The 15,401-nt window shown below is 36.7% G+C and overlaps 2 protein-coding genes across 5 annotated transcripts; one reads left to right on the plus strand and one right to left on the minus strand.

The window, feature by feature from the left end:
- Nucleotides 1-2,873: 2,873 nt before the first annotated feature.
- Nucleotides 2,874-9,570, plus strand: mns1 (meiosis-specific nuclear structural 1). The gene is made up of 10 exons (XM_042486322.1): nucleotides 2,874-3,043; nucleotides 3,193-3,402; nucleotides 5,415-5,542; nucleotides 5,650-5,752; nucleotides 6,130-6,359; nucleotides 7,283-7,499; nucleotides 7,594-7,701; nucleotides 8,673-8,930; nucleotides 9,238-9,363; nucleotides 9,460-9,570. Exons 1-10 carry the CDS (start codon nucleotides 3,041-3,043, stop codon nucleotides 9,568-9,570), a joined length of 1,494 nt encoding a protein of 497 aa, XP_042342256.1. The 5' UTR covers nucleotides 2,874-3,040.
- Nucleotides 9,571-9,584: 14 nt separating this feature from the next.
- On the minus strand, nucleotides 9,585-14,983 carry tex9 (testis expressed 9). 4 transcript variants are annotated; one of them, XM_042486357.1, is made up of 12 exons: nucleotides 14,904-14,983; nucleotides 14,064-14,197; nucleotides 13,579-13,642; nucleotides 13,374-13,450; nucleotides 13,072-13,114; nucleotides 12,851-12,930; nucleotides 12,555-12,718; nucleotides 11,440-11,531; nucleotides 11,091-11,264; nucleotides 10,859-10,993; nucleotides 10,026-10,160; nucleotides 9,585-9,938 (listed from the first exon to the last, which is right to left on the minus strand). In XM_042486357.1, exons 1-12 carry the CDS (start codon nucleotides 14,958-14,960, stop codon nucleotides 9,861-9,863), a joined length of 1,233 nt encoding a protein of 410 aa, XP_042342291.1. In that variant the 5' UTR covers nucleotides 14,961-14,983; the 3' UTR covers nucleotides 9,585-9,860. The 4 variants fall into 4 exon arrangements, with proteins under 4 accessions (XP_042342291.1, XP_042342283.1, XP_042342274.1 ...); XM_042486349.1 differs by having other exon boundaries at nucleotides 9,586-9,938; nucleotides 12,555-12,733; XM_042486340.1 differs by having other exon boundaries at nucleotides 9,824-10,160.
- Between the last annotated feature and the right edge of the window lie 418 nt (nucleotides 14,984-15,401).

Consider the following 15,401-nt stretch of genomic DNA (forward strand, 5'->3'; position numbering starts at 1 on the left):
ACAGGCCTTTTTGTTAGAGAAGGATTCTTTTAGTTTTTTCCGAAGTCACTATCACCTACTCACCACTCTATGATATTAAACTAATTTTAGCATCTATAGAGAGCATATTCTCATGTCTGACTGGGTGAGATGAGGGTTGATTTCAGCAAAGAGTGTTGGCGATTGTTGCAACAGTGGAAAGGTGAACCAAGATGGCTTTTTTAAACTGCGTTTCTGTCGACCTCAAATGAAGTGCGTATAACAACGATAAAATTACTTTTTACTTAAATGGAGTCTGGTGGGTTTGGTGATGGCAATATTTGGGCTGTTTCTTATTAAACAAAAAGGATTTAACTCTTGCCCATGTTACATTGCAGCATGTTACAGGCAAGTTAAAAAACTCTCCATCAGTCACGTAGACAAAAACATGGGAAAACAGGGTCCAAAAATACCAAGGTTATCATTTAAATACTTTATGTAGTTCCATACTTAAATTCTATTATTTAACCTGTTTTTCTGTTTTGTTTGAGCAGTTTGAGTCCCATTTCCATTGCAGATTTTTCTTAGACTGGTATCTGTGTTGAAGTTGTTTGGAATTTTAAGACATCAACATTAGCAGTAATCAGTTAATGCCTTCCCTTAATCTGTGGTTTAATGCCATTATATAACATTTATTTTTTAAATTACTCTCATTATATCAGATTTGAGGTTGTTATACCAAAAACATATATAATCACTGAAATGTTTACATTGCTTACAGAAAGTTCCTGCTTTGTGGCAGAAATATTGGTGAATAATTGGTATGGTACAGGTACATCTTATTGTTACCAGTTGGTTTTGAACTTCTCAGAACAACACATTTCTCAACACTCAAAAATTTGCTTTAAACTATGAAGAAATATATATATAGTGCATGTATAGAAAATGATAGTGGCAAATTTTATCCCCTAAGAAAAAGGATGTCAGGTTTGTAAAATGTGTGGGTAAAACAAAGAAAAAAGAGGCTGCGGTAGGGCTGTTAGGTGGAAAATAACCACATCTGAGAAGTGAGCAGAATAATATACCATTGTACTCAAGTAGATTTCATTGTCTTAATTATGTTGAAAGAGCCAGCTTGTAAAAGAAATGTAAACGTTAGTTTTGGTGGAGGTACTCAACACAACACTTAAAAATAAAATCTGTTTAACATTTTCTACTTCACAGCTGCAGATTGATGAAATTACCTTTTATTCTGCATCTACGGTTTAAAAAAAAAAGGCAAATTCTCTGTAGCTGTGGGAATATTTTATACTATATAATTTGTTTACTTTGTGTGACTTACTATCTCAAGAGTCATTGTTCATTTTTTAAAAAGGCGTTTTCACTTGTATGTACAGTATCTGTAGAGCAAGTCTGTAAATGCATCTATGTCTATGATGACAGCGTAAATGTAACCCTGAGTCTGTTTGTATACATTCCTCTGAAGATGCTGTGCTCTCCTTTGGACATATTTTCCACAGAGATCTGGAAACTGGGTTTGGGTCCGTGTTTTCCTGTTGTTTATGTAAATAAATCTTTAATACAAGAGATTTGAGTCTTTGGGTGAGATTTCTTATAAGTTGCTCTTTTACTATTAAGTCTTAAATGTCAATGATGAACTCCAGAAAGCTCAGATGTTTTGATATTATTTTTACCTATTCCTAAAACATTTCGGACTTGTAATGTAAGCCTTTATTTTATCATGATACACATGCATTTTAGATCTGTCCTTGCTCTTCGCTGTTTTCCTATTCCTCAGCACATTCAGCAGGGGGGTTTCTGTGATACATGGGGAAAATTTTTAGAATTTTCATTTTTTCTTTTTTCAACTTCGGTTAAAACATTACCATAGACTGTAAAGCATGCTGTACTACAATAGACCAATTCAGTATTACTACTGCACATGCAGCATTCAAATACATACCATGGCCCTTTTTTATTGTTTGTAAATATAATCGATTTTAGAATAAACTCGATCTCTACCACAAACACTGAAAATAAACAAACTTGAACATTTACATTTAGGACGGACAAGCTGTCATTGATGTGAAGATTTTTTTTCACATTTACTGAACAATCAAACAAAGGCATCTTTCAGAAGCCAGTTTGACAGTGTACTTCTGTACAGACAGCCATAATTTAAAAAAAAGAATGATTAATAATGAAACATAAGTTCGTATATAAAAATAATAGTTGTATATATATATATATATAACAAGAACAATAAGTTAAAAAAATACGGTTGCAATAAGCAAAAAGGAAACTATACAACAGTAACAATAAGTAAAAATAGAAACATAAGTATACAACAGCAACAGTAATTAAAACAAAAATTGCAGTTTTTCTAGCAGACAATCAGTTATTAAGATAAATACATTAATTGAGTTGCACTGTGGTTGTTCTTAAGAAAAAACGAATAATAAACTAAGTAATAGTAAACTAAAAGACGACCTTCTTGAACATTTTGCTCTGTGTTCCAATTCAATTTTTTAAACATATTTTTATTCGAGATAAAGAGTATTATTCAAAAATACTGAACCAACCTTTTTCCTCAACAGTCCACCCACCCCTCCCTTTCAATGCAATACAAAAAATAGAAGATATCAATCTACATGGCAAATGATCATACCAAACTGAGTTATTGCATCATTCATATTTATTTTTATTTATTTAAATTTTATTAGTATTTTTTAATGTACACATATAGACCATGGATGTATTATAAGGGAGTCTTAGACGCACAAAACAGACATTAATTGATTTCCTGTGAAGAAGGCTGGTTTTGATTTTCCCGGACCTGACGTCATTCTCAACACTCCCTCTTATTGGCTGAGCGAACGGAGACGCGGCGTTCCCAGGACAACGAAACTCCAAACAACCGAGGAACCCCATCGACATTTGGGTTAACAACGGCTAATTAATCGGTCGTGACGCGCGTGGACCGAAATTTGGATGAAGTTAATGTATCCAAAATTGTTTGTTGAAGTAGAGAGTTAAGAGGAGTTAAGTAAAGAGGGCAGGAATCGACAAAAACCCCACAAACATGGTAAATCCTCGTCACCAGACCGAAGTTGGAGTAAACGTTAGCTTAACTGCTACAAACAGAGCAACTATGTTACCTCACTGTTGACTCAGCATTTGTTGTTGCTCACGTGTTGAGTTTAGTCAGTGTTTTATCGTGTGTCTGTGTTACAGAGTCGTAACTGGGCGTACAGCCAGCAGCAGAGGTTGGTGTTGCAGCGGCAGCAGCAGGAGCAGCACCGGCAGGAGGAGGCTCGGCGCGTGTCCAGGGAGAGGCAGCTGCAGGCCGGGCTGCGGGACGAGGAGAGCTTCGAGAGGAAGAGATACCTGCGACAGGTGCAGGAGGAGCTCAGGGAGAGGCAGATGAAGAGCGCTCTGCTCAAGGTTAGTCGCTCTGTTGTGCAGGTGCTGTTCTCAGTTATGTTTTGCTTGAATAAAGTTGGGCCCCCACCCGCGCCCCCCCCCCCTGCTTCCAGACCCTCCAATCTAAATTTCTTATCAAAAGGCAGAACAGACGCAAAAAAAAATTGTTTGGCTTAAAAATTGTGATTTTGAAGTACAGTATTTCCCTCTGAAATGTAGTGGAGTAGGAGTTTAAAGTAGCAGAAAATGGGAAAATGGAAATACTCAAGTGAATTGTACTCAAGCAAAGTATTTTAGTGAATGTACTTAAGTTTTTTAACTTTTACATAATTTTATAACACACAAAAAGAAACACAATATACAGAGAGAGAGAGACAAAAAAGAAAGTTACAATTTCACAATGTTATAAGAAACACAAATTTTAACAGATACTGACATGAAAACATATACATGATGGCAAACAAATATCAAAATGTATGTATGTATGTATGTATCTATCTGTCTATCTATCTTAAAAGAAGAAAAATGAAAACGTGTGCAGCTGTGTCTGTGTTGATGTATGTGTATGTGCATGTATGTGTATGCGCGTTAATTGTGTGCTGGTCTTTATGGGAAAGACAGTGGTTTATAGAATAGATTAGGTCTTTATTGTCATTGTAACATGTGAAATGTCCAACGAAATTAAAAATGCTAACCAGTCAGTGCACCATTCACACAGTATCTGAATGATAAGAGAAATAGCTAAAGAAAAAAAAACAATAACTAAAATAAATTAGAAATAGATAGATTAGAAATAGACTCAGTCCTTGACAATAGCAGTAATGGACTACATGTTCCTGTGAATAAATGTGGAAACATTACAAATAATGTACTTAGATGCATTCCACCACTGATTATCAGCTATTACAAAATATTGAAGAATGAACTGTAGTTGTGGTGGCTCACTTCATGGTACACACATCAGAACTGTATAAATAAGACTAAAATAAATTAGATGATAATAAAAAAAATAAAAAATAAAAAGCTAAAAAAAAAAATTAAACGAATATTATTAAGAGACTACAGTAGTAGTAGCATTTAAGAAAAAAGGATATACAAAAATGTGTTTGCAGAAACATACAGTTAACTTCAATTTAACAAAATAATGTTCGTGCAAAGAAATGAGATAGTGGTGGAAATGTGTGTCTTAGGCTGATTTACATCTTGCCAACAGGTAGGTGCAAGTATAAAGTAAAAAGACTCTGTTAGGCTCAATGGTAGGTTTTCAGATGTGTTACATCAGAAATTTGGACTTTATTTGAGTTGAGCAGAAAAGCTCAACTCATTTTGACAAAATAAAATTAAAAGATGAATAAATGAAATAAGATAAATCTCTGTGACAATTATGACCTTATAATTTCAAATTTTAAAACCATTTAATGACTTTTAAGGCTTAATACGTATTTAATTGACTTTTTAAGAACCTACAGACACTTCAGGCATCATACAAATATTAATTAAGAATAAAAAATATGCAATTGTGAAGACTTACTTGCACTTATTTTACAGGTCAAATCCAGAACATTGTAATGAAATTTGTACTGAACGTTTTACTTGTGCAAATGTACTACAGATATGAATCATTTACTGGTGACACTGATTTTTTATTTTATTGTAAACTATAACTTTATAATCCGTAATATCAGGCTGAACTGCTCCCTAATTTTGCTGGGGAAAAAATTACAAATGTGGACGGCGATTCAGACATCTGAATCAGGTGAAGACATTTGGGAATTTTCCTTTTATACCAACCTAATTTTGTGGTTAAGAGGTGAGAATGAGAGGAAGCTCTTTTAATGACCAATATTCTAAATTTATCAATAGTTGGCTGGTTTCTGTTTTATTGGTGGTTGTTATTAAAACAGGTTTTTACCTGTTTGTTCTTTTTAATAGACTGCTAGAAACCCAAACACTTCACTGTATCATCATCATGATATTACCTGTAATTTACCTGATCTCAGATGTAGATAATTAGAATGAAATTTTCTTTGCAGGCAGAGGAGGAGAGAATAAACAGAGAAAAGCAGCTTGAACAAGAGGAGCGGATGGCTAAAGAGCTGGCCCGCATCAACTATGAGACACAGAGAGAGGAGAAAATGAGGCAGTATATTAAAGAGAACAGGTACGCACAGGTTACTTCATTACCTTGATTTACTGGATATTCTGGGCCAATATACAAATGCTCTGGTTTCCTTATTAATTTTTAAAGTCTGTTTAAATCCTTTACAGCATGGAGCTTCGAGAGCTGGAGTCAAAGCTGAAGTCTGCGTATCTGAATAAGGAAAGAGCTGCACAGATTGCTGAGCACGAAGCTGTGAAGTTTGAGACAAAGGTGAGCACCGTTTTCTTTGATTACGCTCATTTAATAACAAATCTGAACTGCTGGTTGCAAAAGATGGATTCTGTTCTGCAAAATATCTCCCTTCAAATAACTCCACATGCTTTTCTTTGCATAACAGCTATTATGACATTAAGTTTTAAAGTGTTGTCAGGGGCTATTCATTATGTAAGTTATGTTAAGAAAAGGTTTGATTGGCTTCATGCACCAGGGCCCATATTTATCAAAGTACTTATAATTCAGGAGTAAAACTGGGTCTTACTCCTCTCGATGAGGAGCTTTTAACTTTATAAGACTTCAATTTTAAGTGGAAATTCTGAATACAGAATATTTCCTACAAGCTGTATACAGTGTCTCTTCTTTGACATTAGCGTGAAGAGGCAGACTTTGCTCGCAAGATGAAGAGCGAACAAGAGCGAGCAGCCGCTGAGGAGCAGAAGCTGGGGCAGAAACGCCAAGAGGAGCTGGCGCAGTATCAGAGGGAGCTGGAGCAGCAGCTCATCGAGAGGGAGCGCGAGAGACAAGAGGCGTACGAGGAGTTCCTCAAAGAGAAGCTCATGGTTGATGAGATTGTCAGGAAGATTTACGAGGAGGATCAGATGTGAGTCCTTCGTTGCCAGTTCTTTCAGCCTGTAACATGAGTGCACAATGCAAGGGCATTTTTCCTGCTAAACACAACAGTCAACAGATAAGATATTACTGTGAAAAAAAGAATTATTAATGATAATTGTAATGATAAATTAATATTTAAAAATAATAGTAAAAAACGTAACAATATGTAAAAAAGAAAAAATGTACAGTTACATTAAGTAGGAAATCAGGGAAATCATGAAATATCCATTTCATGATTTTTGCATGCCATTAAAACTTACAAATTAAAGGTCCTGTGTGTAGGATTTCAGAGGGATATAAAGGTAAAAATGGAATGGAAGATAATATGTTTTCTTTAGTGTATAATCACCCAAAACATAAGAATTGTGGTGTTTTGTTACCCTGAAATTAGCTTTTTATCGTCTTCGGAGATCTCCACGCTGCACTGCCATGTTTCTACAGTAGCCCAAAACAGACAAACCAAAAACTGGCTCTAGATAGGGCCATTCATGTTTTTGTGTAGAAGCCCCTCTGTGACGAGCAGCATTGAAAATTCACAGTTTTTTTATGTGACGCTATTTTATTCAGTGTTTTTACCTGTTTTCATCATCTTGTCATTTTGGAGAGAGAAGGAGACTTCTGCAGATAATTTGGCTCCCGATAAAACACTTTCTGAACGCTGAAAGAGTTCTAACCAGGAGAAGCTTCAGCTGGTTGCAATCTGCACCCCTCACCACGAAATGCTCCTAAAGCTCCCTGAATATAACACACTGCTCCTTTAAATCTCTGAAGACATCCATGCTACCAATCTCATTACATATATGTTATTTATTGGTTCAGTATGAGCATGCATTTCATCATGTTTCCTTTCGGAGAAAACGTTACGTTTGTGGTAGCACGATGAATTTATTGAAAAAGAATGTTTTCTTGAAGGGAGAGACAGCTGAAGCTGGAGAAGGTCAGAGCCACTCAGCTGCACATCGAGGAATTCAAGAGACAGCAGGCCGAGTGGAGACGCATGGAGCAAGAGAGGATGGAGGAAGAGAACAGACGCATCATGGAGTTTGCGAGCCATCAGCAGCAGACGGAGCAGATCAGAATGGCGAAGATCAGAGAAAGAGAAGAAGCAAAGGAGCAGCTTCACAAAATGGTTCCACTTTTTTTTTTTTTAAATGCTTGTATCGATTCATTTCATGATGTCCTGTATTTGGAGTCAAAAATCACTCCTTTCTTTCTTCCTCCAGCTGTCTGAGAAGATCGAAGAGGAGAGGCAGCAGCGAGAAGAGATGGAGCGAGTCCGAGAGGAACTTTACTTAGAGGAACAAGAAGAGGCTAACAGGCAGAGAGACATTGTGAGTATTGTCACTTAACTGTCTAACCTTTAAACATACAAGCTCAGAAATTCTGACTACAATACGGAAAACAGTTGAGACAAAGTTGAAACAAATATATTGTATATCAGGGATGCAAGTCATTATTACAAGAAGAAATTATCAATGAATGTGTAAGTGATTTTTTTAATTAATGGTCTGGTCTATAAAGTATTTGAAAACAATGAAAAATGCCCAATATGAGACAAGAGACATACACAGATTCCTGTATGCTGTGGGGCTCAGATTTATAAGAGCACCTAAATTATCATTTCTATAATGTTTCCTTCTGCTTTTTTTTTATTATTATTTATTTTTAAGTGCAAAGTTTCAGGTTTTTACAGAAACATGACAAACATACAGGCAAAACGAACCAGAACTTTCAGGTCACCAAGGGGAATGTCTCAGGAAAATAAAAAGATGAATATACACACAACAGTACTGCATCATGTAGTATATAGGGCCACAGAAATTCATAGATAAGTAATGAGGGGGGGGGGAAGGGGGCAGCGGGAAGCCAGTTCAGTCTAAACTGCCAGGAGGGCAGTCTCTCCAAGGCAAATCCATCAAAACATCAGACACAGCACAGAGGACAAACAGAACCACATGGAAAGCAAAAAGAGAAACTATTCTACTGTTTTTTTTTGTTTACATACAAAAGCCATTTCGACCAATACCTCTCAGCTTTACTACGATTCAGTCTTAAAGAAAAGGTCATCATCTCCATTTCATGTATATTTTTCACAGTGGCTGACCACTCTCCAACCGTTGGCGGCTCCCTGTTGAGCCATTTCCTTGTTATTGGTTTCTTGCCTGCTATTAGTAGTATCTTAAGCAGGTATTTATCCTGGGAATTAAAATCGTCTGGTAGTTTACACAGATATACAGTCTGAAAGTTATACTCTATTTCAAGCCCGAGGATTGAGTTGTTTCCTTCTGCTTTTATGTAACAGGAAGACATGGAGAAGAAAATCCGACAGAGGCTGATGATGCAGCAGACCTGCCAAGAGCAGATGGCCTTCAAAGAGATGCGGAGGCAGGCGGAAAAAGAGGAAGAGGAGGCCTTCAAGAAGATGATGATGGCCAAGTTTGCAGAGGACGATCGGTTGGAGCAGATGAGCGCCCAGAAACGACGCATGAAGCAACTCGAGCACAAACGGGAGGTGGAAAAACTGATAGAGGACAGAAGACGGCGGCATGAGGCCGACATGGTACGAACCGTGCTCTCAGTGTGCATAGTTTTACTGTCAGAGGTTAAGCTGCCAGTATGGAGGGCAACAGGGAGCAGCAACCTTGATGATGTTTAACCCTTGCGAAGTTAAAGTTACTGAAAGTATCCCAACATGAAAAGAGAACTTGTCGTAGCATGGCTGAACACTTAAGACATTTTACAACAGAAAGCAGCACATTTATTTGAGGAATGTAAGTGAAACACAAAATAAGATGTTGTGTATAAGCTTTGATTCTAACGTCAGTTTTGAATGACCTGCTCTGACACAATTGATCTCTCTTTTCAAGGAGCTGGAGGCTAAAGAAAGAGCCATTGAGCAAGAGAGGGAGGCGCTGCGAAGACAGATAATTGAAGAAGAGAGGCAGCGACTTCTTAAACGTCACGCAACAAAACTCCTGGGATACCTTCCAAAGGTATGATGCAGTGTGTGAATCATAAAAAATGTAACACGGGTTCATATCTCCTGTATGGTCAAACAAGTGTATGACCATGAGTGTGTCCATTTTCAGGGTTTGCTCCGTGAAGACGACCTGCAGCACTTTGATGAAGACTTCCAAAAAAACTTTAAAGCACGTCAGGTAGATATCCTCTCTGACGACGGCTGGGAAAGTGATGAGTAAATTTTGTCCCTGAAGTTCCACTTTATGCCACTAGATGGCAGTTTAAGGTTACAGGTAAACAAGCAGCGCTTATTAGTTTTTTCATTTCTCAGTATACACCATGAAACTTTTTTAGTATTCAGTATCGACAAAATGGTTTAGTTTCATATTTTATTAGGACAGTGCTGACAGGATCTTATTTAATCATTCCAGAAAAGATGTGAGGTCGTCTGCTGGATAAATGTGCTAGTAATTAAGAGAAAAATCTCAAAGTTTACTCTGGTCCTCTAAACATCTGATTCTCTCAGTGTTTAAGACTTCCCCCAGTCTAGAGCTTTCATGAACTCATCTTCTGTGAACGACAGCAGCTTGGCAGCTTCAAAATGCATCTGCACAGAAAACAACGTTAGTTTAGATTTTAATTTAAATGTGAACAGGGTGTGTATTAGCAGGGTATGTGAGACAGAGACACGCACCTTTTGTCTTCTGAGAATGTCAATCAGCTTGAGCTGTTTCTTGAAACCCACGATGAGTTCTGCTTTCTGTTTTTTTAGCATTTTGTTTTCAGCCTGTAGATTTTCTTTACTCTGGTGTTCCTCACTGATCTTGTCCTTAATTTAAATCATTCGAAAGACTGGAATCAGTTGAAGTTAAGCAGCTCCTAACATTTGTTTAAAACATGTTGAAATTCAGTTTCTTTGTGTGAATCTAAAGAGCTAAATAAACTTTCCATCTTCGAATATTGTATTCCATGTTGTCCACTATGCAGCTTAACATTTATCTACTTTACATGAAAGACTAAAACAGCCATGATTACATATCTTTAAAAAATACATTAAATTAACCCTGTAAAATATTGCTGATATGCCCTCTACAAATGGAGTAGTTTTTAATATTCAAATAAAGGTTCAATTATTAGTGATTGTAAAAAAATACCTTATTTTTTATTCTTCTGCTGATGATTTATTTTTCTCTATATAACTGATAGAAAGGAAAAGTAACGAAGAATTAAATCATAAAAAACCTGTTTGCTTACGCTCAGTGTACAGATTTCCTGTTTAAGACACATCTCTACAACATGTTATGGTTAAGATGAAACAACAAATCACTAATGTAAGATAAAGTGTTTTTAAAGCATGATATTCAGTGAGATGAATGTGAACATCTGTATCTAAACCCTAGTTTGGAAAGAATAGTTTATATGTCAGTTCAACATTATTCATTTATGCATGAAAATCTGTAACTAGTAATAAAAAAATCACATTTTATTAAGAAGATGATGTGTTCATCAGCACTGTTATTTGCATACCTTGTTCATCTGTTTCATCTTGTTGAGTTGAGTCTTTAACCTCTCCACCTCCTCCAGGGCTCTGTTCAGACGAACCTCCACGGTGCTGTGGACAGCCGCCGCTTGTTTGTGCGATCTATTCAGATTTTCTATTTCCTGCACAGCAAGTGATCACAACAGTTCACATATAGTGGAAGATGGTGGTTATTAAGAAACACTGATAACTGCAGTCTGTTGTCAGACTTTTACAGACCTTGTGCAAAGCAGTCACTTGGATTTGAAGACTGTCACATTTTTTGTCGGACTCCTCTGCTAAAGCTCTGTGCTTCTCGATCTGTGTCTGCTGGATGTTTGTTGTTTTCCGCAGTCTGGCTCTATCCTCCTCAAGCTCCTTAATTTTTGCACTAAGTTTAGCGTTTTCATCATCCTGCAACAGTAAAAACACATTGTTATCTATACAAAAATAATATTTTAGTATTAAAACATCCACATTTTACTATCTGTGGATGGTTCACAGCTGTTCAGCTGAAGCTCTGCCCCCCTCTGCTGACAGTCCAGGGCAATAACAGCTCTTTTTAAATTATTGTTTATCTGCAAACTACCTTCTTATAATAGTCACATGAGAGTTGGTCCAGTTCCTCTTGCATGATCCGTAGTTTTGCCTTGAGAACTCGTATTTGAGCTTCTGAAACACCTTAACAAAACAGAGCAACACAATCAGACCTGGAAGACCAAGAAAAGGTTTTCACTGTAGGCTGCTATGTGATGTTAATGCTCCAATCTAGATTTCATTTAGGATTCTTAAAGGTCCAGTGTGTAGGGTTTAGGGGGATAAATTGGCAGAAGTGGAATATAATACAATAAGTAAGAATACATGTACAAAGGAAGTGGGCCCTCATCCACGGAGTCCTGTGTTGCACTGCCATGTTTCTACAGTAGCCCAGAACAGACAAACCAAACACTGACTCCAAAAAGAAGCATCTGCATTTTAACATCAGCCATAGTAGTTGGCAGCTTGTCAAGCAGAATAACATCAGAAAAACTACTTTATTTAGTGTTTTTACCAATTTAAGTCACATGATCTGTGCATTTTAAACATATGGATCTTAAGTTACCAGAGAAAAAAAGGTGAGCACACATTACCAGGTGCTGGACTAGTGACCAGATAAACACTGATATGTAGTGTGGAACTGCTTCATTCATTGTTTTTACCGGTTTAAATCGCGTGGCCTGTTTGTTTTGGAGACAAAGAGAACTCTGTGGATAATTCAGTTCCCCATGAAAACCTTAACACTAAAGGAATCCTAACTGGGAGACGTTTCAGCTCTTTGTAATTTGCAATACTCACCGCTACACGCCACCAAATGTCCTTAAATCTTGCACACTACTCCTTTATGCGGCAAAATTTTAACACTGAAAATACTTACTTTGTGACTTTCAGATCCCACACTGACCCCCTACACACAGTTCCTCTTTGTTATGAATGCAACAAATAATGTGAATGTATTATTTATTGTTGCAAAATACAATTACAACTCATAAGTATTTGCAAAAAGAGCTAACACACACTGTGTGACAGTGAAAATAATTTCTGTTGAGTTTTATGGAAAATTTGTGGTGCTTCTAGGACAGAACATCATCTTTAAATTAATATTTGCAAAAAGTATTTATATATTTATAAATAAAACTGGGCCTTCACAGAGTGACATCAACATACCTGATCCTAGATTGTCTCCAGTGTCAGCCACAGCATCCACAACATTTTCATGAATCTCATCGTCGGTCAGCCTCTCCTCCATGCCACGGATCGTCTTTGCTAGGAAAAAATCAGCTGAGTCTTCTACAGCTGCTAAATCATCCACATGAGACACACTTGCAGTTCTGAAATCAAGCAAACTGTGAAAATGTTTAGCAGCCTTATGAGGAATGCTAATACAGTGACGAAATATATGACAGACCGTGTGAATGAAGATAGTTGTAAATGGCTCTAAAATTATGTATAATCAAACTCACGCTGTTTTACAGTGAGGCTCTTTTCCTTGATTTCCTTTACACATGTTTGATGTTGACATGACTCTGTTCTTGGCCACCGCCTAAGATAAGAGACAGCAAACAGAAGCATCTTTTTGTCATGTAGGTCTACAGCATTAACAAACTTTAACAAACTATACCTGTGAAATGTAAACTTGGTTTCAGTTATACAGACACCCTAACTTTTGGATCTGAGCTGATACCTTCACACCGGGCTGCTGCACAGCGCCCTGCTGAGGCTTTATCCTGTAGGTGAACAGATAGATATATACAAAGAGACCGATAAATAGATCAGCTAATACATCAATGAAGAAATTAATGATTTTGTTGCTTTTTTAATACTGTTTTAACTACCAGTGAATATTTAAATGGTTTTATTGAGGCTGGAGCACTTCACTGGAATAAATGTTAACTTTCAAGCAAGAAAATTGATTATTAAAAAGTCAATAGTCATTCTTGCGGGATGCCAAAGCCTTTAATGATCTGAGCCTCAGATATTTATTACCTTGAATCCTCTTCATCCTCAATGTCTGTGAGCAGGAGGGTGGATAAAGGTTTTGACAGAACTTCACTTTGATCTTTCTGTAATTTGATAAAACACCAAGACAAAGATTCATCTTTTTAAGTTTAAAGCAAGTCTTTACTCACCAAAACTAAACAAAAATGTACATTTTTTTTAATTAATGAAAGTAAACATGTCCAGAACTTACTAGAAGTTGTTCAGCCTGTCGTACTATATCTGCTGTTTTTGCTTCCAGCTCTGCATTTAAGAGTCTGAAGGAAATACAATAGAGAATTATGACATTATATGGATTGTACAGTTTACACCACTTAGCAGCCTTATTGTGTCTTTGTGATTTTTTAATTTTTTTATTCTTATTTTTTTTTTTTTGCATTAACTCTCACTTGTGGTATTGGGGTAATGACAGGGATTTATTAAAAAGCTAAGGTAAAGTCAGTTATTATAATTATTAATTGTAAGTATACAGGAGTGATTTCTCTCCAAGTTTGATGAAGGGATTAACTGAAGGTGAAAGAGTCCAATGAGTTCAAAAGAGGAAAGAGAGAGGAATAAATGAGGAATAAACTTTCCTTATCAAAATTAGTAACAAGGGTTCATCTGAGGAGCTTTGACATGAATTAATTCAAACTGAATCAAAGCAAAGCCACCAGATATTGAAACAGGCAGTCTTACTTGTACTCCTCTTCCTTCGCAAAAAGGTCGTCTGTGTCCTTCCTCGTTGGAGCAGAGGCAGATTTTGTCTGTGGTCTCACCTCAACCCTCTTGGATCTCTCAGCCTTACCACTAGAGGACGGCCGTTTCTTCAGCTAAATGAGACAAGACAGCAGAATTTGTAACATTATTTTGCTGAGGTGAAATTGAACATTTCACAAGATTTGATTAGAACATAAATTAATTTGCATTTCATCCTGTTTGCATTTCAACCTGCCTGACTGCTAAATTGGCAGACATTGCCTGATAAATAACAAAAATCTTCAGCACAGCTCAGACAGAATAATAGTCATCACTCTTTAAAAATCAGATTTAATGGATGCTTGTTTATACTAGAAAACAATATACCATGATCTGATTTTTAACTCTCAAACACTGATACTGTTGTTGGTCTTTAAGACCAGTATCAGTCAGGCTGTGCGCAATTGCACCAGCCCACACCTTTTAGGTAAGGGGTCAAACGCTGAGTAGAAGTTTCAACGTATCTTCCTGATTAAATGTGTCCCAAATGGTCCTTCAACATAAAGTGACCATATTGTAACATTTTTGTAACGGTACATATTTGGTCTCCTCTGTCTCAGCATTATTTTCCACGGTATTAAGAAAGAGACAGACACGACGAGGCGTTTTTAGTGTCGCGTCCATCATTCACGTTTGAGGAAGTAACGTTAGCTTAGTGTTGATGTTTGTTAACTTCACTTGTTGGAAACAAAGACAAAGTTTAAACCTCTATTTTAGGCCACTAACAGTTCTGTTCAAACCTATGACGAATAAAACGTTTTTATAAACTATGTTACAAACCTTTGAGACGACGGACTGAGGAGGACGAGCCTTTTTATTACAACTTCTTTCAGCCATTGTAACCGATTGCAACAGAGGAAGAAGACGCGGCTCTGGTTGCATAGCAACTGCTTGTTCAGGGCGCGCTCGGTACGGCAGCCCTTTACGGACATTCAAAGGCGAACCTTCATCAAACATACAGTAGCAGTTGCATTACAGGAAATGTGCTAACATCAAAAACAAAAAATGTCTAATGTATATGTTCCTCAACAACAAAAAATATATATGTATATATAAAATCTATTATTTTTTTCATTACTTGGTTAGAATGTAAAACGTCTAACAAATTTTTGTGTAGAACTGATATATTAGCTTTAGCTCTATGGGTGTGATATTTGCCCATTAAACTCATAAAAGTGGTACTTTCGAGAAAAGATTTGAATAACTGAATAATAAACAAATAAATATGTCTCAAATCCAAGCTGTGAAAACCTAATGACAACTTCAGGGTTATTATAT

Source organism: Plectropomus leopardus, chromosome 1 (assembly GCF_008729295.1).
Source record: "Plectropomus leopardus isolate mb chromosome 1, YSFRI_Pleo_2.0, whole genome shotgun sequence".
In the NCBI taxonomy this organism is placed as follows: Eukaryota; Metazoa; Chordata; class Actinopteri; order Perciformes; family Serranidae; genus Plectropomus; species Plectropomus leopardus.

Excerpts from the sequence above, each read along its gene's own strand:
- mns1 (XM_042486322.1), top strand. Across the intron at positions 6,360-7,282 it reads ATTTACGAGGAGGATCAGAT|GGAGAGACAGCTGAAGCTGG; the intron begins GTGAGTCCTTCG and ends GTTTTCTTGAAG. Across the intron at positions 8,931-9,237 it reads GGCGGCATGAGGCCGACATG|GAGCTGGAGGCTAAAGAAAG; the intron begins GTACGAACCGTG and ends TCTCTTTTCAAG.
- tex9 (XM_042486332.1), bottom strand. The coding sequence starts at position 14,960 with ATGGCTGAAAGAAGTTGTAATAAAAAGGCTCGTCCTCCTCAGTCCGTC. Across the intron at positions 12,734-12,850 it reads GAGCCTCACTGTAAAACAGC|TTTGCTTGATTTCAGAACTG; the intron begins GTGAGTTTGATT and ends ACATTTTCACAG. Across the intron at positions 10,161-10,858 it reads AGATGAAACAGATGAACAAG|GACAAGATCAGTGAGGAACA; the intron begins GTATGCAAATAA and ends ATTTAAATTAAG.